General features: G+C 34.5%; 1 protein-coding gene across 2 annotated transcripts in view; it reads left to right on the top strand.

Annotated features, from left to right (window-relative positions):
- ARHGAP24 (Rho GTPase activating protein 24) overlaps positions 1–23204 on the top strand; it is a 517340-nt gene that overhangs the window by 215028 nt on the left and 279108 nt on the right. The window contains exon 3 of one of the 2 annotated variants that reach the window (XM_042984239.1): positions 22436–22523. In XM_042984239.1, coding sequence (XP_042840173.1) covers positions 22436–22523 — 88 coding nt within the window. Of the gene's footprint in view, positions 1–22435; positions 22524–23204 lie in introns of those variants that run through there. The other variant, XM_007074728.3, reaches the window with a different exon arrangement.

The following is a 23204-nucleotide window of genomic DNA, read 5'->3' as shown; positions in this document are numbered from 1 at the left end:
TTATGTTAAAAAGAGATCCTGTCAAGGCAATGAAAATAGAACAAGGCAGATGAATGTTGCCTGGTCACCAAGAGCCATAGTTCTATAGGAATTTCATGCATGTGTTTTTTTTTAATTCATCTATTTAATAATTTCCTCATTCTACAAATATTTTGAGCACCTACTATTACTACTATTTTCTCTGCACGGAGTGTGATAGATACTGTGAAGAAGTTTGCAAAAATGCATGATGCATGTAACTCCTGCCTGTGAGCATCTTACCTAGGTGAGAAAAAGAGGACAACAGGAATTGGGCATTCCTGTTAAGAGAAATTTGCAAAATTATTTCATGGGGCAGGGTATATCAGTCTGACTGGAGTCACGTGTAGAGACCAGATACTCGGGTGGACAGGGTGAGACTGTAGATGGGCTGGAACACAGGGGTGAGGAAAGAAGCACTGCTTTGAGTTGACTGAATTGGCAGCAATGGGGAATCCTCCAGCACTCCCTCCTCCCCCTGCCCCACCCCACACTGCATTTGTTAAATGAGGTATAATTTACATATAGTTATGTAATTACCACCACGATTAAGGTAAAGAATAGCTACATAACCCCACAAAAATTCCCCTGTGCCTCTTCACAGTCTTTCCCTTTCTTACCCTCAGCCCCTGGTAACAACTCAGAATGTTTTTCTCCCTATAGCTTTTTCATTTCCAAATATCTTATGAATGCAATCTACAGCATGTGCCCTTTAGCCTGGCTTCTTGCATAAAACATAATGCATTTGAAATTCATCCATGCTGTTCTGTGTTTTCTGTAGTTCCTTCCCTTTCATCGCTGAGTAGTACTCAATTGTATGGAGGCATCATTCTGCTGCTGAGGGACGTTTGGGTTATATCCAGTTTTGGGGTGATTATCAGTAGATCCACTGTATATATTTGCATACTGGTTTCTAACACTGCATTTTTTCTTTTTAAAGTTTATCTATTTACTTAATTTTGAGAGAGAGAGAGAGAGAGAGAGAGAGAGAGAGAGAGAGAATGAGGAGGGGAGGGGAAGAGAAAGAGGGAGAGAGAGAGAATCCCAAGCAGGCTCTGCACTGTCAGCACAGAGCCAGATGCGGGGCTCAAACCCATGAACCAAGAGATCATGACCTGAGCCGAAACCAAGAGTCAGACACTCACCCAACTGAGCCACCCAGGTGTTCCATACTGCACTTTATATATCTTCTTTCCACCATTGTAGCTTCCAAGCTTGAGTCAATAACACCACTTCTTCAAGTTCAGGTTTTAAAAAATGCATATGAGAATGTGAAATTGTTAATATCAAACCCCTTATTTATGATTTAAAAATTTTTGATGGCTGCAAAATTTTTTTACAAGATACGTATGGAATGGAGACCAATAGAAAAATAAGATAAAATAAGTCAGTGATAGACGAGGTTGGGCAATAATTAAAAGTAACCTTTGCCAAAAGGTCCATCATAAAATGCTGAATGTATTGCTCATTTACTATGGAGCAGGCCATGTGCTGTGATCTGTGGGGGTTAAAAAGTATGATACTCAGTTCATTATCCTCAATTGTTTGAAAATATTTTTTATAAGTTTAATTACTACCTAACATTATGTTACACATATATTTATGTTTCTCCCTCCTTACCAAATAAACTCCACAAACAATATGTGCTTTTTGTTTTGTCACTTTGTATTGTTTTAAGCACTGCATCTCCAACACCTAGAAAAATGTTTGGCATACAGTAGGGCTTAATTAATATTTTTGAAAGTCTAAACAAGGAGATAAAACTTAAAAAAAAGAATAGTCAGAAGTCATAATAAAGTAATTTGATTGACAAAGGGGGTTACCAATAAGTGTTAAAATTAAGGACAGATTTCAATAAACTACAGTCACTTAGGATTGTAAAGAAATATTCTGAAGAGTTTGCTTTAGATTTTGATGGTTCTTATGCTTGTGATGAATATATCTATTCTTCATATTTAAACCATATTCCAATTAATATGAGACCACACCAAATGTGAAACATACTACTAGTTTAAAAATTACTAAAAATAAAACAATGCCATTTAAACTATGAACTTCTATTGTCTATAAGATGTATCCTAAAGAAAAGACAATAAATATTAAAAATGCAAATTATAAAATTAACAAAATATAAGACTGGCCAAGTTTAAATAAGATGATACATTTACAAATTTTTGTAAACTATAAAATTTACACAGTGACACATACTGTACTTTAACCCAAAATTTAGTTTCTTGACCCAAACTAACAAGAAAATTTTAAAAAGAAAATGTGTGAGTATATGTAATAAACAAAAAAAATTCATACATTTAGGTTGATGATTACTCAAATACATATAAAATTATTTTCATGTATACAGAAGTTCATGTGAAAAGTGGCCACACCCTCACTGAGAACAACAACAATGTAATCAGAACACCTGGTAGCAAAATTTTAGAGCTTTTTTATTAAATTACATTGCCCAGATATAGATGCATATAGTGCATCATTTTTAAAAATTAGCACTTAGGGACACCTGGGTGGCCCAGTCATTTGTCCAACTCTTGATTTTGGCTCATGTCATGATCCCAGGGTTGTGGGATAAAGCCCTGTGTCAGACTCTGCACTGAGCATGGAGCCTGATTGAGATTCATTCTCTCTCTCTCTCTCTCTCTCTCTCTCTCTCTCTCCCTCCCTCTCTCTATCCCCCTTTGCCCCTCTCCTGCACTCAAACTCTCTCCCTCTAAAAAAAAAAAATTAGCATTTGTGTGTGCTTCCTGTGTGCAGGCATTGTGTTAAGCTGTCAGTAGTTCTATGAGTCAATTGCTAGTATGATCTCTTTCTTACAGATGGAGAGACTGAGGCACAAAGTGGTTTAGAAACTTGCCTAAGATTGTACTAACAAGGAAGCAAAGCTTATATGTAAACAAAGTCAGTCTGATTCCAGAACTAATGCTCTTAACCTCTATTCAGTGACATGTCTTGTGAGGTACTGGGTTTGGGGCACCATGCTTTAACAGTTAGTATGGCAAACAAGTTTGGATTCAGAGAAGGCCATCTGGATGATAGGGTGTTTGGACATTATGGTTCTGAACGGATGATCAAAATATAAACAGGACAGAGAGACTTAGAGTGGGCATGGTAACTATCTTCAGAGATGTTGAGAGCCAGAGGGCATTATTGGACAATGGTTTTGAAGGAGGGTGGGAATGGGGCAGAAATTCCCAAGACAGATTTCAGTTGTGTATGAAGTGGCACTTGAAAAGGACCAGAGGCTACCATTATGGAATGAACTTCCTCTAGAGGTAGTAAATACCTTTTCACTGGAATGTTCAACAGAAGAGGGATGAAATGGAATCAAGGTATTTTGTAGAAGAACAAACTGTGTAACTTAAAAATATTTCCCAACTCTAAAATTATGTGATATGTAGATGTAAAATCAGCTGAGGGGGCAGATTACTTCTCAAAATTCCACTAGAAAAATTCTTTCCTTGTTTGATTCCAAATCTGCTAAATACCATATATGTTGAACTGGTTATATTTTAAAGATAACTTGGTAAAAATATATTTTGCTTGATTATTAAATAGAAATGGGTGAAAATTTCTAGTTAAAAATAAATGATAACATAAAATTCCAGCTTGCTTACAAAAATTCACTTGTCATAATGAAGAATTTTAATATAGAGCCCATTTTTAATTCAGTATTTTTCTATCACTAACAATCGTTAATTTAAAAATCTAGTGAAAACAGATTTTTACTAGACATGAAACACATTTCATTGAAACATGTGCTCTTAAAAAATTTATTTTTGAGATATATTACATGAGTACTCCTTTTGTTTATATTTTTAAATTCATATTTATTTTCTAATACCACTGCTAAATATCTATACAAAGAAGTATTGTTTTAACCCTTGCTTGTGGGTAAAGAAAATGAAGAAGTATAGTTGATCTGTTTGTGCTTTTTTTATTATTCTCACCAGAGAAATTTAGAACCCTTCCTTGTACTTTCTAAATTAATATTTTACTTTCATGATCTAAGAGAAAACTGTTACCTATTTAACTTTTATTTTTACTATGTATAGAAAAATATTTCCAGTAAAATTCTTTTTTTATTAATATTTTTATTTATTTTTTTGAGAGAGCGAGAGAGAGAGAGAGAGAGATAAAGAGAGAGTGAGCACGAGCACAGGAGGGTCACAGAGAGAGAGGGAGACACAGAATCTGAAGCAAATCCCAGGCTCTGAGGTGTCAGCACACAGCCCAATATGGGACTTGAACTCATGGACTATAAGATCATGACATGAGCTGAAGTCGGACTCCCAACTGGCTGAGCCACCCAGGTGCCCCTCCAATAAAATTCTTAATTAATACTTTGATTGTTATAATAATCATAAAATACAACTAGATTTTATATTTAGATTTCCAATTTCCTCAGAAAGAACTGGACAAACAACAGTGATCGCCTACAGGTTTTGATTTTTCATTAAAAATAAAAATGGTTAAATATAGTTTCTGCCCTTTGGACACATATGCAACATACCAGCTATATTTTCCTAAAAAAAAAAAAAAGAAAACCCAATGAACATTATGAGTGTTGGATGGCTTATTGTCCCATCCAAAAATAAGGTCACCAGTGTCTCTGGTACAAAAAATCCAGATTGATTATTTTAACGTAGAATGAAAAGGAGGCCAGCAGGACTATTGCACCCTGAGTTCTGAATATGCACAAAGCATCTGATTTATGTCATAATTGCTTAATTTTCTATGTCTTTTTTAGAATGGAAAGGAAGTAACAGGCTTTCCACTCTCCCCCCAATCTCTATCTGCCTGTTGTTAATAGGTGGCATAATGGTCTGAGTGAGCTGAGGAAATTGTTTAGAATTTTGCTTAGTTCTAGGTCAGAGGCTTGCTGGTTTTCATTTCCTAATTTTTTGAAGAAAAACTCCTTGCAAGATGAACCTGAAAACCCATGTATGTCTCAAACAGTATCTTGCTCAGGCCTCATTTATTCTTCAACATATGTTATTTTGAGTAACATTTTGTGTGTGTGTGTGTGTGTGTGTGTGTGTGTCAGAGAGAGAGAGAGAGAGAGAATTACTTTTCAATGTGTTTTGTTCTATTAGGCTATAAATATTAATAATATTAATAGGTGACATTTATTGAGTGTTAAAATTCTGTCCTGTACCAAATGAATTACCAAACTAGACTTGGATAAAAAAAACAATCCTAATTATGGCAACTATTTACTGATCCCTAAACATATATCAGGTATTATGCTAAATACTTCACACGTATTATTTTTTTAAAACTCTAACCCTCTACAGAAGGTTCTTTTTTTAAAAAATGTTTTAACGTTTTCATTTATTATTGAGAGACAGAGAGAGACAGAGCATGAGCAGGGGAGAGGCAGAGAGAGGAGGAGACACAGAATCAGAAGCAGGCTCCAGGCTCTGAGCTGTCAGCACAGAGCCCGATGCGGGGCACAAACTCACAAACCGCGAGATCATGACCTGAGCTGAAGTCAGACGCTTAGACTGAGCCACCCAGGCACCCCAGAAGGTTCTTTTTTTAAGCTCCATTTTACAAATGAGGAACAGAGATACAAATATTTATAATAGTTTTCTCAAATTTGTATACCAAGGATTTGGAAGTTAGACTTTAAAACAAGTTCGTGAAAAAAATAAAAAATAAATAAAACCAGTTCATTAGAATCTCAATCCTATGCTCTTTACTTTACTGTCTCTCTCTCTCTATTTAAAATAATTCTAATGAATGCATGTTTTACTCCTCTTCCTGACCCTTACATCATGACTCTTACATCTTGTTGGAAAAGAAACTAAAGCTTGGGAGGTCAAAGGGCACACATTATTGGAATTCTCTTCCTAACAACCTCACCAAGTGAGGTCTCAAGTCATGTTTGAATTCCTCTGAGAATGGGGAGCTCAATTCATCTAAAAAAAACCCAATTTTATCCTTCAATATCTATTATCATTAGACAACATGAGTTACTTTGGGAGAATAAAAGGAAAAACATTATCTTTTTTTATAATGTTTAACAGTTTACAAATCCTACATACCTTGTTTGATTTTAATCTCCAAATCATCCAATGTATTAGTTCAAAAATGTACTATAGTTATCCCTATTTTATAAATAATGAAACTCACCAAAAATTAGGTGGCTTAATTAATTCAGCCATTCAATCAACTTTTGCCTGTACCTTCTATATGCCTATTACCTTCTTAACTACTGGGGATAGAGAAATAAATAAAATATAGCTTGCTCCTAAGGGCTTTAGAGATCATGGCATTCTATGGGCTCAAATTCTTTCAGTGGTAAACTCTGTTTCCTTTCCCAGCAATGAACTGTCATCGTTAGAAAAAATCAAGTAGTACCCATTGTGATGTTATGATTTCCTGAGGGTTTCAAAGCTCTCATAAAATGGTGGTGTTCTCCAAGCACTTGTATAAAAAATATCCTGGAGAATGATTCACACACATTTACACATATCACATATATTTATACATACATCCACATGTGCGTGTGTGTGCAAACACCACTCACAGTTATGTCTAGAATTAAGCACTTATCATTTGTAGGTTTGAACTTTAAGGACACTTTTTTTCAGCCATACAAATGGGAAGAGACAGAGGAGATCACAGAGCATGTTTTAGAGACAAGTTTGGAAGTACATCACTTCTGCCCATTTACCACTGGTCAGAACTCAGTCATATCATCTCACCTAGATATGAGAATGATGGGGAAATGAAATCTTGCAGTGTGCTCAGGGGGGAAATGCAATGGTTGCATAAATATAGTATCAGCTCTGCTTAATTTAAGGTTTAAGAATTAATTATTAATAATATAACAGGTTAAGGAGAAAAAACACCTAAGTATTTCTATAGGTATAAAAGAAGATGTTTAAAAAAATTTAACTTCTATTCATGATATTGAAAAACAAAACAAAGCAATTCTGAGCAAACCTCCAGCAGTCATCACAGTTAATGATGACACATTGAAAGCATTCTTTCTAATACCTGGCCTTAGTTAAGAATATATGCTGTTTTACTTCAATCACCATGTTATTAGTGGGTCTTTGTCAGCAAACATAAGATAAAAGAAGAAATTGCTTAAGGGTTGGAGAAGAAGATACACAAACTGCCATTATTTACAGGCAATATGTGTGCCTAGAAAACCCTCAAATATGTTACAGATAAGAATTTAGCAAGATTGATGTATACAAAATCAATATTCATTTTCATGCCCTAGCAGTAAACAGTTCAAAAACATATTTTTAAATCCCATTTTAAAGATCAAAAGATACAAGGTTTATCAAAATATATGCTGATATAAATATATTATATATACTGCATGTGTAGTATATAATAGCATATATGTAATTAGAAATTTGTATATATACATACATATATAAATATACACATTATAATTATTTGTGTAAAGACATCCAAAAACCTATATTAATGGAGAGATATAACAAGTTTATGGATTGGAAGTCCTAATTCTATAAAGATTCTATTAACATTGTAAAAGATTTCATATTGTAGGCAGCGAATTGATGTATGGATTCAGTGAGGTGCCAACAAATATCCTAACAGGTTATTTTGGAGGGAGGAGTTGACAAGCAGTTCTAACTTTATATGAAAGTGCAAAGTGCCAAGAATAGATAGGACATTTCTGATGAAAGAGAATGAAACAAGACTTACCTCACCAAACGTGAAGTTGTAATAATTAATATAGTATATTATTAGTGTAGGGATAAACAAACTGACCAACAGAATAGCTTAGACACGGATCCTCACACATATGAAAAATAATTTAATAGCAGAGCTGGCATAGGAAGATTAGTTGAGAATGAATAGACTTCCCAGTAAATGATTCTGGGCTTAATGTTCCCCATTTCTACTGAATCATTGCCAGCAGAAAATATACTCATATCACATTCTTCCCTAAAACAGAATAGAACAAACCACAAACATCTTGGTACCTGCATTCATCCTACTACTAATCATTTGCCCGATCCCTCTAATGTGAAAACTTTTGGAGAAATTATCTGTAATAACTGCCTCCACCTTTCCATCACACATTCTCTCTTCATCCTACTGGAATAAGACTCACTTTTCCACCAGCCCATTGAGATTGTTTCTGCTGAGTTTACCAGTATCTTCTTTGGGCCAACTCCATTTGTCAGTGTTCTAGTTGTGCTCTCACTTGACCATTCTACAGTATTTTTCGCAGATGACCATTTCTTGTAATGCTTTCTTACCATGGCTTTTGGCATCCTACACCTGCCCCTCCTTCTTCCCTGGCCCCTCCTTCTTCCGTGGTCCCTCCTCAGCCTCCCCTCTGGCCCCTTCACCTCTGTAGTCCCTCTCAATCCAGGAATGCTCTGGAGATCTTCCCTTGGTCTCCTATCTTAACCAGCCTACACATTCTCCCTGGATTACCTGAATTAAGTTTGTGATTTCAAATGCAGTTTATAGTCAGGGGACTCTCACAAGTAAATCTCCAGGTTGAATCTGTCTTTGCAAGTTGGGACTCACATATCTAGGTTTCTACTTGTCATTTTCTTGAATGACTAATGGGCACTTCAAATTTAATGCAGCCTATACTGAATTCTTGGTTTTCCCCCAATCTTGTTTCTCCCCTCCTCTATCTTTCCTGCCTTAGTATATGAGATATTCCAATGAAGACACAATTCTAGGCTTGTATCCTGTCTTTCCTTAAGCCCCATGCCCAAGACATTACCAACTCCTGTTTACCTCTGAAACATAATCCAAATATCACTTTTCTTTATCTCAATGGCTACCAATCTTTTCTATCCTAAACTAGCCTGACCTTCTGCTTCCATTCTTGTATCTCTACAATCTATTTTCTATTCAATAGTCAAAGTGTTCTTTTAAAAATGCCAATCAGTTAAGTAGGCAATGGGGATTAAGGAGTGCACATGTCATGGTGAGCACTGGATGATGTATGAAAGTGTTGAATCATTGTATTATACACCTGAAACTAATATAACACTGCATGTTAACTATGTTAGAATTAAAATAAAAATAAAATAAAATAAAATAAAATAAAATAAAATAAAATAAAATAAAATAAAAGTAAACATCAGATTATACTATGCTCAAAACCCTTCAATGGCTTCTCATTACACTTTGAATAAAAATATGAATACTTAACCTTAGCTTATAAAGTGGGGACTGATCACCCTTGCCTTCCTCTCAGACATAGCCATTCTCCCCCTTCATCTTCATATGGATGGACTTTTCTTAGCATTTAGATCTCAGCCAAAATGTCACCTGCTCAGAGAAGTCTTCTTTGAACAGTCATTCCAAAGTAGCCACCCAGGTACTTTCAAACATACCACCCTATTTTCATTAGTACACAGCACTTTACATTATCTAATTATTTCCTTATGTTTTAAATTTTATTTATAAATAGATACATGTATGCCTTCCTTTATTAAAATGTAGGTTTCATGAAAACAGGAGTATTGTCTACTTTCAATGCTGCAATATCCTCACTCAAAACATTTTCTGATCCAGAGAAGAAATGCAATAAAAATTCGTGTTGCATGATTATATCATTGTCATGGCATCTGGTCTTGCTGGATACTTGTGTTTTGCTATAGTGGCTTCTTTAGTCTAGGAAATCGATGCAGATGCATATTAAAGCAGTAATCAAAGCAACAACAAAAAACCAAAATATACTTAATGTATTTTAGAAGTTGGAAGACTGTTGTATTAATTTTAACTATTGTAAATTAGATTTTAATTGGATTACCACATTAATTGTGCCTGGTTGATCTGACAGGGGCAGGTTGAGAATGCATATTTAGAATTGAAACACTTTGCTTTGTAATCATAGCTGCCAAGTCAATGTTTTTAAGGCAGAGAAAGAAGTCAATAACATTTGAGTAGTTTGGGGCAGGAGCCAGGGACAAATAATATGTATACTATCATGTGAGAACAACTATAAAATCAATGGAACTTCTGAGATTAAAAGTATTAGACTGGAGTGCCTGGGTGACTCAGTCAGTTGAGCATCTGACTCTTGATTTCAGCTCAGGTCCTGATCTCCTGATTTGTGGGTTCAAGCCCTGCATCAGGCCCTGTGCTGATATCATGGAGCCTGCTTGGGATTCTCTGTCTCCCTCTCTCTCTGCTCCTCCCTGCTCTCCAGCTCTCTCAAAAATAAAGAAAAAAGTAAATATTAAAAGAAATATTAGACTAATGAATCCAAAATTTTATTCACTGATATTTTTCTCCAGGATTATTTTGCTAAGCAGGAAGAGTAGCTATTCACCAAAGAAGGGCAACATTAAATTTAAAATAAAAATATTCTTATCACACACGTAGATATACCTTATCAAAGAAACTTAAATACAAAACAAAACTTTTTTTTTACCCCCCCAAAATTTTTTAAATGTGACTAGGCTCATATTCATTGTAGGTTCTCAGTTCCAAGTTGCCTTAGTATATCCAGAATAATATAGAGCCCATTAGCTAGATCTTTAACACTATGAGTGGATTAACTCAAAATGACTTTTTACACAATAGGGTTATTTTTTTCATATTAAAAAATTAATATTCTTGCAAAGTAGAAATTCTGGAGTAAAAAGCCTAAGGAATATTAAAAAATTCAACTGTGTAGAGAAAAGTATTAATATTTTGTGCTTATATTTTCATTTTAAATATTATTTACTTTTATTTTTGCATACTACTTTCATTTTAAACTTAATTTGTGAATACATGAAACATTCATATGATTTCAAAATCAAAACTGTATTAAATGTTTACATTGGAAACTCTTACTTCCCTCTATCCTTATTCTTCCTGCCATCATACACACACACTCCCTATAGCTAACTACCTACTTTGATTTGTCTCATGTTTATTCTTCTTTCCATGATTTTTTTCTGTGTGAATAAAGACAAATACAAATATATGTTCTTAGTATTATCTCTTTCTTACTTAAAATATAATATTCTGAATACTTATTTCTAAACAAACTATATTTTTTCCTCTGTATAACATATATAGCTCTGTAGAGAGGTAATATACAAATTCTCTGTAGATATGACTTATTTTATTTTTATGGCTGCATAACACTCCATTAGACAGATGTATCATAGTTTCTTAAATCAATTTTTCATCGAGAAACACCTGAGTTGTTTCCAATTCTGCTCTTTGTAATGCAAACAACCTTGCAAATATGTCATTTCTTATCTTTCTGAGTATGATAAATATCACTAAAGTGGCCTCTATAAGAATTTTACCATTTTGGGGCACCTGGGAGGCTCAGTAGGTTAAGCACCCAACTCTTGGTTTTGGCTCAGGTCATGATCTCACCGTTCGTGAGTTTGAGCCTCACATTGGGCTCTGTGCTAACAGTGCAGAGCCTGCTTGGGATTCTCTCTCCCTCTCTCTGTCCCTCCCCCATTTCCACTGTCTCTGCCAAATCAGTAAACTTAAAAAAAAAAAAAAAAGAGTTTTACCATTTTGCCCCCTACCACCTCCTACCACAAGAGTGCTGCTTTCAGAGTCCGAATGTCCATTGATGGATGAATGGATAAAGAAGATGTGGTATATATATATACAATGGAGTATTACTCGGCAATCAGAATGAAATCTTGCCATTTGCAACTACGTGAATGGAACTGAAGGGTATTATGCTAAGCGAAATTAGTCAGTCAGAGAAAGACAAATATCATATGATTTCACTCACATGAGGACTTTAAGAGTCAAAACAGATGAACATAAGGGAAGGGAAACAAAAATAATATAAAAACAGGGAGGGGGACAAAACATAAGAGACTCTTAAATATGGAGAACAAACAGAGGGTTACTGGAGGGGTTGTGGGAGGGGGAATGGGCTAAATGGGTAAGGGGCATTAAGGAATCTACTCCTGAAATCATTGTTATACTATATGCTAACTAATTTGGATGTAAATTAAAGAAAAATAAAATTAAAAAAAAAGAGCGCTGCTTTCTTTACCAACAGAATATCTTGCCAAACTGTTGTAATTTTGCAAAAGCATGTTATATTTACACAAGTAAATATCACACTGCATATGCAATTTCAGCAGCAACTATTAAGGATTATATTGAACATAATTGACTGTAGTTCAAAGAAGTAGAGAAAAGCAAAGTAGGTGTTACCAGAAGTCAAAGGAGATTTTTTTTTAAAGTTCAGTGTAAAATGCAAATGTGATTAAGTTCTAGGTTGTCTTCTTCCTGCTAAAGACATTTTTCTTCCAATTAAACTTTCCAATTTTAAAATGTATTTATATAGAAAGTTATTTAACTATAAAACAATCATACTTGGTTGTTAAAAAAAATTATTAAAATCATTGTATCAGCATCTCAATTTACATTGGAACTATACGTTTAGTTATTATACAGCTTTTTCCAAGGTTGAATCATGGCTTTTCTACTTTATTTTTATTTATTTATTTATTTATTTATTTATTTATTTATTTTTATTTTTTTAATTTTTATGTTTGAGAGCGAGAGTGTGAGTGGGGGAGGGGTAGGGAGGGAGACAGAGGATCAGAAGCAGGATCCGTGCTGTCAGCACAAGCCCCATGTGGGACTTGAACTCACAAACTGCAAGATGATGACCTGAGCCAAAGTCTGATGCTCAACCAACTGAGCAACCCCGGTGTCCCTTCACTTTGTTTATAAGCACACAAAGTGTTTATTAGTTATTTAAGATAAAAGTTTAAATGGGAATATTTTAATTATCATCAATTTTCTGGTCTATTGAAAATGGCTTATTGAACTCTTATTTTTAGGGGTCCCAGATTTTCCCATAATAGACATTATATAGCTATGTTTTTGCTCTTCATATTTCTGTTCCATAATGAGACATAAACTCCAAAAGAAAAGAATTTTTTTTCTTTTTCTCCTACTGCCGTAGACTTCATTTCAAACCTTTTACCTTTACCACCTTCTGAACAGCTGACATGTTTTTCTAGCTGAGAAATAATGAATGTTGTAAAATGGTATATATTGTTGGACACAAAATACAAAAAGTCAAAGTCCCAGTAATTAATTGAGACGGTTTAGCAATTGAACTCGGTCCTCTCCAAATAAAGACCCTTAACCTTGCCAAGGACATTCTATCCCGGGCTTCCAAGAACAAGAACGTGTCACTGATCAGTTCCTACTATTGAGAGTAGAGAGTGGGGTAAAGGGGGGATTTTCTTTGGCTACTATCTAATTTCAGTACCTTGTATACTGTGGACTCTCCCTGAAAATCATTGGATAATTAAAGGTTAGAGATCCCTTACCAGCATTTGAGAATTAGTAGTGGATTTTAAAACCTTAGTTTCTTACAGCCTTCTCACAAGGAACCATTGGAAGGTTTGTTTCAAAGTATGTTTTATAGGTATTAATTTATATGTATTAATTTCCTTTGACTGCTGTAACAAATTCCCACAAATTTGTTGTCTTGAAACAACAGGAATTTATTCTGTCACAGTTCTGGAGTCCAGAAGTAGGAAATCAAGGCATATAGGCAGGGCCAGACTTCTTTCAGAGGCTCTAGGCAGGAACTCTTCCAGTTCTGTGAGCATTGCTTGGCTTGTGACCGACTGTGTTTTTCCAGTTTCTTGCTTCTATTTCCACATGGTCTCCTGTGTGGATATCATATCTGCCTCTTTTATAAGGATATTTGTGATTATATTTAAGGATCACCTAGATAATCTAGGATAATTCCCTGTCAGGATTCTTAATTACATCTGGAGACCTTTTTTCTCTGGTAAAAGAACATTTACAGGTTCCAGGAATTAGGACCTGCTATCTTTGGGTGACCATTATTCAGAGTACTATACTACACTTAAAAATTTTCTTGAACTGTCTTTCATAGTCCTTACTGCAAAGCAGAAATTTAACCTCTAAATTCCAAAAGGCCTCTATCCAACCCTGCTTTCTCCTGTCATTTTTCTTTGCTTTAAAAATCTATTTGTATGTTTTTTCTTGGTATGCAAGTAAAATGCGCTCATTGTTTTAAAATTATTTTAAAAGTAGGAAAAACTTAGCAAAATAAAAATCATCCATGACCTGAATATTCCAAGATAATCACTACTAACATTTCCATTTTTCCCCTAAGCATTTAGTATCCTCAGCATATAGTACATAATAAATATACAACTGATGAAAAAACAAATAAGCAAATGAACTAATAAATTGCATTGTAGCTTTCTATTATATAAAGGAAGTGGAACTTGAACTTCAGGAGGGTCAAGTTGCATCTCTGCACTTTAACAGCTACACAGCTGCATGCTACTCAACCTATTTATGCCTCAACATTCCTGCTGTGTAATGGACAGATATAATTGTAACTCCACATAGGGTTTTTTAGAAGATTACAATAATCAGAGAAGTTGGCACATAAGTCTCAGTAGATGTAGCTGTAAGGTTCAAGCTGGAAAAAGGGATTTCACTCCAAAGGGAAGACTTTAGAGTAGAAATTGTTGGGGGATGGATTTTATGTCAACTTTTGGATTTTTTTCTTCCAAGCATAATCTTTCAAAAATGGCATGGAACACCATCAGAGAATTAGTGAGATATTTTAGTCAAATTTCTGAGGACTGTGGTATTTAAAAGGGATTCATATATTTGATAAGCATGAGTAAGGTCATTTCTAAGGTCTCTACCAATTTTGAGAGTGTGATTATAGAATTTTGATTTTTGAATAATCGTGTCTTCATTTTCCCACATTTCTAATCTGTTCTCCCCCTGTTGTCAAGGAATTTCTTCATTTTCCAGTAAATCAAAAACATGTAGACAATGATCTAAATGTAGCTAGAATGGTAATGGCCATGTTTCCAGAGTGAATATTCATGCAGGAGGACTCCATTGGGGAAGAAATTGTTGTGCTTCTGTTCTGTCCAGAGTGGGTGTTCACACGGGTCCTTGTGTCTGAGAAGAAAGGGTTAAAAACTTTTAAATGAATTATATCAAAATATATTACATATTTTTCTCCATCACAATTAGTGCACAATTAATTAGCGTCCTAGGATCTGAACATATGTAATAATATTATGCAAATGCTGTTTTAAATAAAAATGAGCCCAGAATGACAATGCTTCTCAAGTGCTAAATCTGCAGTTAATAGAAAGTAGCAACATGAGACATTTATATAGAGAATTTATTTCTATTTATTCAGTAATTGTAAGATAGTCTCATGCTATTATGTTTGCCATGGTTAATTTAAATAATGGTTTGAAAATATTACATCTATTATTTTGAGGAAAAACAGTACATTCTACAATGAGCACAGCTTTATGAATACTGTGCTACTTTCTCTACAAGACAATTTATAACAGTGCTTAGGTCAGTGGTCCCCAAAGAGTTTGCACATCAAAATTACTTTGGCAGATTCTAAAACTGTGCAGATTTGCAAGTCTCCCCTTCACTTCCCTCCCCAACAATATTCCAGGAATTGGTGTAACTCATTTCACAGGCTAAGAAGAAACTTAATAACTCTTCATAAAACTTCTTCAAACTGCTTTAAATAGCAGTAATTGATTAGAAGTAGGAACATAAACTGGGTTAATAATCAAAGATATAGTCCTTAAAGCAGCTTGTATTCATTTACTCAATCATTTTTTATTCAAATTTGTGTTAGGAATTTACTGTGTCAGGATCTTCGCCTCCCTGAGCTTCATTTCCTCATCAATAAAATGAGAAATACCTAGATCACAGAGTCACTGAGCATATTAATGATATAAGTAGCATACATATTGGTTTAGCAAGGTAGCAGGTAAGAAATGTTAGCAAACATCATTATCAATCTCATGCTATGCTATTTATTATTAAGATTGTTAATTAGAGATTTGTTTGTTTTGGTTAGTCTAGCCTTTCAAACATGATAGTCAGTAAAAAATAACTTAAAATTTTCTAATTAGTTTACCTCCCTGTTTACTTGATTAGATAATAATATTAGCAGATATATATTGAACCTTTACTAGAACTACCTCATTATTTGGAGATTAGTAAAACATGAGGCCACACTATCTTTGGGGCTTCTGGGATACACAAAAGATTTTTTTTATATTAAACACAGCTAAGAAATAGTATGTATCAGGCATTTTTCTACAAACTACCCATATTAGCTCACAGTGATTTTATGAAGTCAGTTCTATTTTTAATCTCATTTTAAGAATGTAGAACCTGAGTCAAAGGGAGGATACCTGTCTTGCCTGAAGTCAGTGGGCTAATCGGTGGTAGAGGGGGAATCTGAACCCAGAGCAGATTTACCTAACCACAGAATTAAGTGTCATTGGTAGATTGTTACATGGCTAGAGTGTTTCTGGGTACAATTTTAGTTATTTGTTTTCTAATTTTCTACCTTCCCTGTGTGATCCTAAGATCCAGGAGTGCAAAGACATTATTGGATTTTCTCACCATTATATCCTTTGTGCCCAGGAGGGGGCCTGAGTCATGCCAGGTGTTGTTTAATAAATATTTGTCGAATGACTTAATGAAAGTACTTGCTGCAAAGAAAAAATAAAGTAAAATCAACCTATGGTACTATAAAAAAACTTCTGAATAATAGTTTCCCCTTGATGTCATTTCTCAACCTCTGTCTAATTGCATTAAAAATACACATATATATTGTCAAGCTGAGACTTTGCCCAGTCCATGATGTTCATGATCACTGTTAGTGCTGGAAAAAAAAAATCTTACCATTAAGTTTATAGAAAGTAACAGAGCTACTGCACATGCATACATTTTTTTTTCAATCCAAATTCCAGATAGGAAGATTACTATACTTATTTTCAACATGATCTTGCTTTACCCCAATATCTGGTGGTTTTGGCTCAGTGGTTTAACTAGAGAGGAGCTTCTTTTTTTAATAGCAATTTCAGCTATTTAGCTGAAAATGAGATACTATTATGGTTCTGAATTATGTTTCTTTTGCCAACTCTTAGCTCTTAAGCTATAAAATATTTTGTTTAATGTATTATCTCATTTTGAAATTTTAAAAATTGTTTAGAAAGAGATATTCCCTGTAAGGGATAAAAAGTAAGCTTAATTCCATTCTGAATATGCTGATTAGTTATTGACATGTAATTACTACCATATGTACTGAACTCTGATCAAAAAGGTTACATCTCCTTCTTATACTTGATTCTCTTCTCTGTGATCATCCAAAATTTCCAGTGAGGCATATTGAACATCAGGGGTAATATGCCATTTCTTAGAAAACTGAAAGCACTTGCACCCTGACTATTTTGTTACTCCAGATCCCAGCAAGAAATTGATGGCTCCACCTTAAAAGTGCTAATTGTAGAGTGTATGATAAAGAAACCATTTATAAAGTGTTGGGAAGGTTCATAGAAACCCACAGATAGGGAAAACATCCTGGGTCTGTTAGAGCTACTAGAACCTGGGGAAGCCTCCAAATTTAGGAGATGTGGACTAAGGTATCCAATGCAACTAAGGCCAGTTTTCTGGCTAGCTTGGAGGAGGATAGGTCAATAAATATCTCAGTCTGTCTCTTTTGTGGCCTTCTGATTTTATGCTATGATTTCTCAAATCCAACCTGAAGTCAACAGTCAAGAGAGCCTGGTTTATGCAATTTATAGAGATTAGTTTCCAGGGGTACAGAATAGAGTGATAGGTGGAAAGAAGATGGGGGGGGGTGGGCAAATAGAGAACATCCAATCTAGCTATTACCAGGAAATTAAAGACTATCACACAGTTTTGGGTCAAATACATGGACTCAGTGGAGTTTAATTCTTACTAATTCCCCATTTCAAATAAGAGGTATCACCTTTCTTCTAGATATACAGAAGAGAGAAACTGAAGTAATCTTTGACTCTTCTTCATTCTCTATGTTTAAACTGTGCCCAGTTTCTATTTCCAAAAATTGTATCTCCAGTAATGCATTGCTGATGCAAATTTATGCCATTTCTGCTGCCAATACATTTGTGTAGATCTTGATGTTATCATCTATGACAAATTAATTGCTTCATAGTAACAAATTTTTAAGAAGTTGGTATTCCTCAATCTCCATCTGCTTTGCTCAAGAGTCTACTCTTGTTCTCAGTTGTGGATGTTAAGTGCAGCGTCCTCTGCCCAAGGGTAGACTTTCCAGGGGGTGTCCTCAATGTCACCAAATCTTTACCTCCTAATTATTCCTTCATGTGAAAATTCTCTTATTCTAATGTGTTATGCACATATGGCTCTAATTACTGCTTTTGTTGATGTGATTTCCTCCATTTTAGAAGATTACCCCTACCTCACTAAATATTAAAATCTAATCTTCCTTTAAAAATTATTTTTTCATATTACCTTTCTTAACTAATCAGACTACACTAATGACACTCTCTTCTTAAACTCTTATATTTGTTTGGTTTTCTATATACTTTGGTACTTATTTCATGTATAGTCATATAATATGTTATTCTTATATTGAAAGTAAAGACTTTATTTCTGTTCCATACTTCACACCATCTGAAATAATATCTGACATATGGTAGTGTCTCAATAAACTACTTCTCAATCAGATTGGGCACTTTTATTTTACTTGCTCACTAGTTGTTTATTTGTTTGCTTAGCTAATTTAGAGTATTCTGGAAGAATTAACTAAACCCATACAAACAGTGCATACTTTTTGACTACTAATTTCTCTCTTAGGGCTTTGTCCTTTAGAATAAGTTAAGGAGGAGCTCAAAGATTTAGCTTCATGGATGTTCATGAAAATATTCTTTATTATAACACTTGAAGAAAACCATAAATACTTTACATGAACAGAGGGTGTAAAAGTATGTATATTCAAGCAAGCACTATACTATTCAGCTTTAAAAAATTATGTTGGGGCGCCTGGGTGGCTTAGTCTGTTAAGTGTCCAAGTAGTTGGCTCAAGTCATGATCTCACAGTTCATGAGTTCGAGCCCTCTGTCAGGTTCTGTGCTGACAGTGTGGAGCCTGCTTGGGATTCTCTCTCTCCCTTTTCCTCTGCCTCTCCCCTGCTTATGCTCTCTCTCTCTTTCTCTCAAAATAAATAAACTTTAAAAAATTAAAATTAAAAATTATATCAATTATTAAATTGGCATACTAACAATACATGATTTTTAAGTTTTGAAGCGGATAATAAATAAGGCTTTATTTTGATTACTTTTTAAATAAAAATTACTGTAGCTGTTAATACACACATATACATAAATATATACAAATACAGAAAGATGTATAAGTGCTAACATTAGTTATCTATGATGATGGGTAAATTATAGATTTTTAAAATTTCTCTGCATTTTTTAACAATATCATATTACAGAGTATTTGAAATAACTATCACAATTAAGACTCTTCTCTTAGTTATAGACTTTAACTACATGGTTTCTATACAAGGTGATCAAGTTAAATTACTAGATTTCAGTTAAATTACTTTATTTTATAATTGAATGACAATGAATTAACCACAGCAAATGTTTGTCAATTACAATATATCCTGCCCTAAACATTATCTACTAATACTTGAACTATTATTCTCTCATCATAATTTTCTTGGAAAACAGCTAAAATATAAAATCTGGAAGATGTCAAATTTTAAAAGTGAAAATAAAAATTTCAGCCAAAAGTAGCTATTTCACATGTATGAAAAAGAAAACAAAGAATAGCACTACTCTGTCTTTTAATAATCAAGTGAGGTACTTTGGGATTTCATGGAAGAGACTGACTCATGCAAGAGAATTATTTATGCAGGAGAGTGGCTTGAATTCAACTTACAGGATATATGTACATTTTAAGATCCTAAGTAGAGCCTGAAGACATAGAATTAAACAGGAGTCATGTGTACACACATACAAACATACAGGCATATGTGCACCCATAAGTGAATATTGTATTTGTCTGGAAGGTTAGATGCTATATTCTAACAGCCAGCTAAATCACAAATTTAATTACATCACAAAATCATTTCAGGAAGTAAAACAAACTCTTCATTGAAACAGCTGATTTTTATCACTTTATATGGAAACCATATAGATTAAACCTGTATATTAAAAAGTCTTAATTATGATGAATATTTTCAAAGTGTTTTGTAATTTAAAAAAATTATTGAAAACACCAGAAACTGGTGATCCATGGGCCAAGGACACTAGATATGATGAGAAGTAAGAAAATTTACTTCCTGGAAGAGGAAGAAAAAGGTAGTACCTCTAAAACTTCCTCTTGTAAGCAAGGAGGGGGAGGGGGATGTCTAACCTATAATTCCTTAGGTTTTAGTTAGGGAGTGCTATGCTTTAACACTCTAAGCCTAGATGTAGGGACAGAGTTGATGACTATAATTTTCTGTGCCAAATCAGGTAGGATGAAACCTGAGTAAAATATTACTTGAGCTAAATATTGCTTCAAACTGGCAAAACTGGATGATATAATCTTGTTGACAATAACATAGGCTTTTAAATCCAGCATTCTTGGTTTTGAATCTTGGCTTTACTACACTAACAGTACTTATTCACTCAACAATATACTTTTTTTTCAGCGTTAGCCTTATGTTAGGCAAAATACTAGGCATTGGTGGTAAATTAGAGAGCAAAACACACATTATCCTTACTCCTTTACAGTTTAATGATGGAGATAGACATTAATCAAATAATTTTACAAATAGCATAGTTACATACAGGAGTAAATCATCCAGGAACATTTTCTGGAAGCTATACAAGTATATTTTGGATGTAATCAATCTGTGAAATGGTTATAAAACAATCCAGGAAAGAATACAGTCCTAAGGTAGATGGGAGTATGATACTATTTATAGAAAAGGAGATGGCTTGATTACAGAAAGTCATAGAAAGCATCAAAAGCATAAGAGCAGAAAAATGAACTTATAGATTTGGGTGGAAGTAGACCCAAAGGTCTATTGATCTGAGGACAAATAAAAGTCATTGAAGATTTTTAAGCAAGAAAGTTGCAAGGTAAAGTTTCTGTTTCTAAAGATACTTGGAATGCATTAAGAAAAAAAATGGATTGAAAGATGTTTGAGTGTTATGGAGAATTCAGTGAATGGACTTTGAAACATACAAGACCACAAACAATAGTCACTTGAGTGTTAGTACAGATATACTAAGGATGATGACTCCTACATTTCTGGCTTTTGCAACTGATTGGAAGAAGATGCCAGTCACAAAGCTAGTGAATACCTAAACAGGACCAAAATTAATTGCATTTTAATTTGACTAAATTTAGTTTAAGATGCTTTTGCTATCCAAATGGAAATACAAATAAGTTCTTGGATATAAAGTTCTGAAAATTAGAGAGTCCTGAGTTAGAAATACTAATCTGAGGGGTGCTTGGCTGGCTCAGTCAGTGGACCCTGCGACTCCTGATCTCAGGGTCGTGAGTTCCAGCCCCATGTTGGACATGAAGCCTAGTTAAAATTAAAAGAAGAAGAAGAAGAAGAAGAAGAAGAAGAAGAAGCAGGGGGAAGGGGAGAAATATTAATCTGATATTCATTGGCTTATAGTTGGTTATTGAAGTCACAGACATGAATGAGATAGTTCTGAGAAAGAGAAAATAGAGTCAGAAGAGAAGGAATAATTGGATACATCTTTGAAACACTTTAATATTTAAAGGCCACTTAGAGCCAGGAAAAGAGACTCTACCAAGTCTCAAAGTAAGAACAAAACCTGGAGAAAACCAAGAAGGTGCTTCAAGAAAGAATGGTTAATAGTGCTGAATCCTCCTGGGAAGTCATATTTATTGAAGATTGAGAATTGTTAAGCATGAAGCTTGTGAGAATCAGGTAATTGGAATTGTGGGTGCACAAACGAGGCTGCAGTGGACACGTGTAAAGAAATAGATTCAATGTAGGTAGCTCTTTGGTAGGCAAGGGGAGAAAAAGATGATAGCTGGAACAGGAGGAGTCAAAGTAGTATCTTGTAATGGGATACAACTTTAAGTATGTCTTAGTACTGATGGAAATAATACACTAAAGAGAGAGAAATCTAACGGAAAAGGAAGGAATAATCAAGGGATGGCTATGGAAACCTTGGCTGAGTTATTTAATGCCTTCGTTTTGGTTTTCATAGCTGTAAAATGGGGAAAATAACACCTACCTTATAAGACTGTTCTAACAATTAAATAATATGATGTTGGTAGAAGGCTCAGTAAAAATTTTGGCACACAGAATGCATTTAATAAATTGGTGCTTAAAATGAACTCGGTACCTAATACAGTATCTTATATACATTGGGTGGTCAACAAAAAACTTGTTAAATGTTGAATTAATATGATTCTGTTACATGATTTTTGATTAGTTGGGAATATAAATGAGTCTGATGCGTATTACTATATACTGGATTACAGATACACTTTGGATATTTACTGATGATAATGATGATGATATCCAATATTTGCCCTCTGATGATGTTGATGTTTGGGGCATTTGTGTTCACAGGGTACTATTTTTCTGCCTGGAAATAAAGTCCTTGAACATCCCTGCAATGAAGAGAGCCCAGGAAAATTCCTTTTTGAAGTAGTTCCAGGTAAGGCATTTTTCTGGTTTGATTAAGTGACTGACATTCTGTGTTGGTAAAAGTGAAGACATACAACCTTTATTCTTTTTGAGTTGTGGTTAAGAACATTAATTTGAGAAGGCAAGTGTCAAATTTGGTTAGTTTTTACACAGATAGTGATTCCAGGTTTATACACCAGTACAAATGATGGTACACACACACGCAGTGCACATATGGCCACGTGACTATTGGATATCCATTCATCCATGTGACTCCAGAGTTGACCAGAAGACATGTAACAGCATTGATAAGGGACTAATGGAGACAAAATTAGTTTTGTAATGTTCTTGTGATGTGAAATTTGGCAAGGTGTGACAGGTAGAGTGGCTTACCCAGCTGATTCACAGTAATATTTCTCCACAAACTGCATCTTGAAGGAACCTTTGCTATAAAAATAAAACAAAACAAAAATCCTCCTTCAATGACTAACTAAGTATTGCTATGCTGTACCCCAGCTTTGCTCCCAACCAAACACTTCCACATGTTTGGCTTGTAGTATTGAGGATGTCTCTGCCAAGCCATTAGATCCTGCAGTTCAATTTCTTCAACATCTGTTCATTTTTTTCTAGTCATCTGCATCCCTCTCTCAGAGTACCTGATCTCCACTGAAATGTTTGACCCACCCAATAACAATTTTTTCAAGGCCGCAAT

The sequence above is a fragment of the Panthera tigris genome, chromosome B1, assembly GCF_018350195.1.
Source record: "Panthera tigris isolate Pti1 chromosome B1, P.tigris_Pti1_mat1.1, whole genome shotgun sequence".
Lineage (NCBI taxonomy): Eukaryota > Metazoa > Chordata > Mammalia > Carnivora > Felidae > Panthera > Panthera tigris.
The sequence above is the reverse complement of the archived record's forward strand: the minus strand, read 5'-3'. Positions and strand labels throughout refer to the sequence as shown.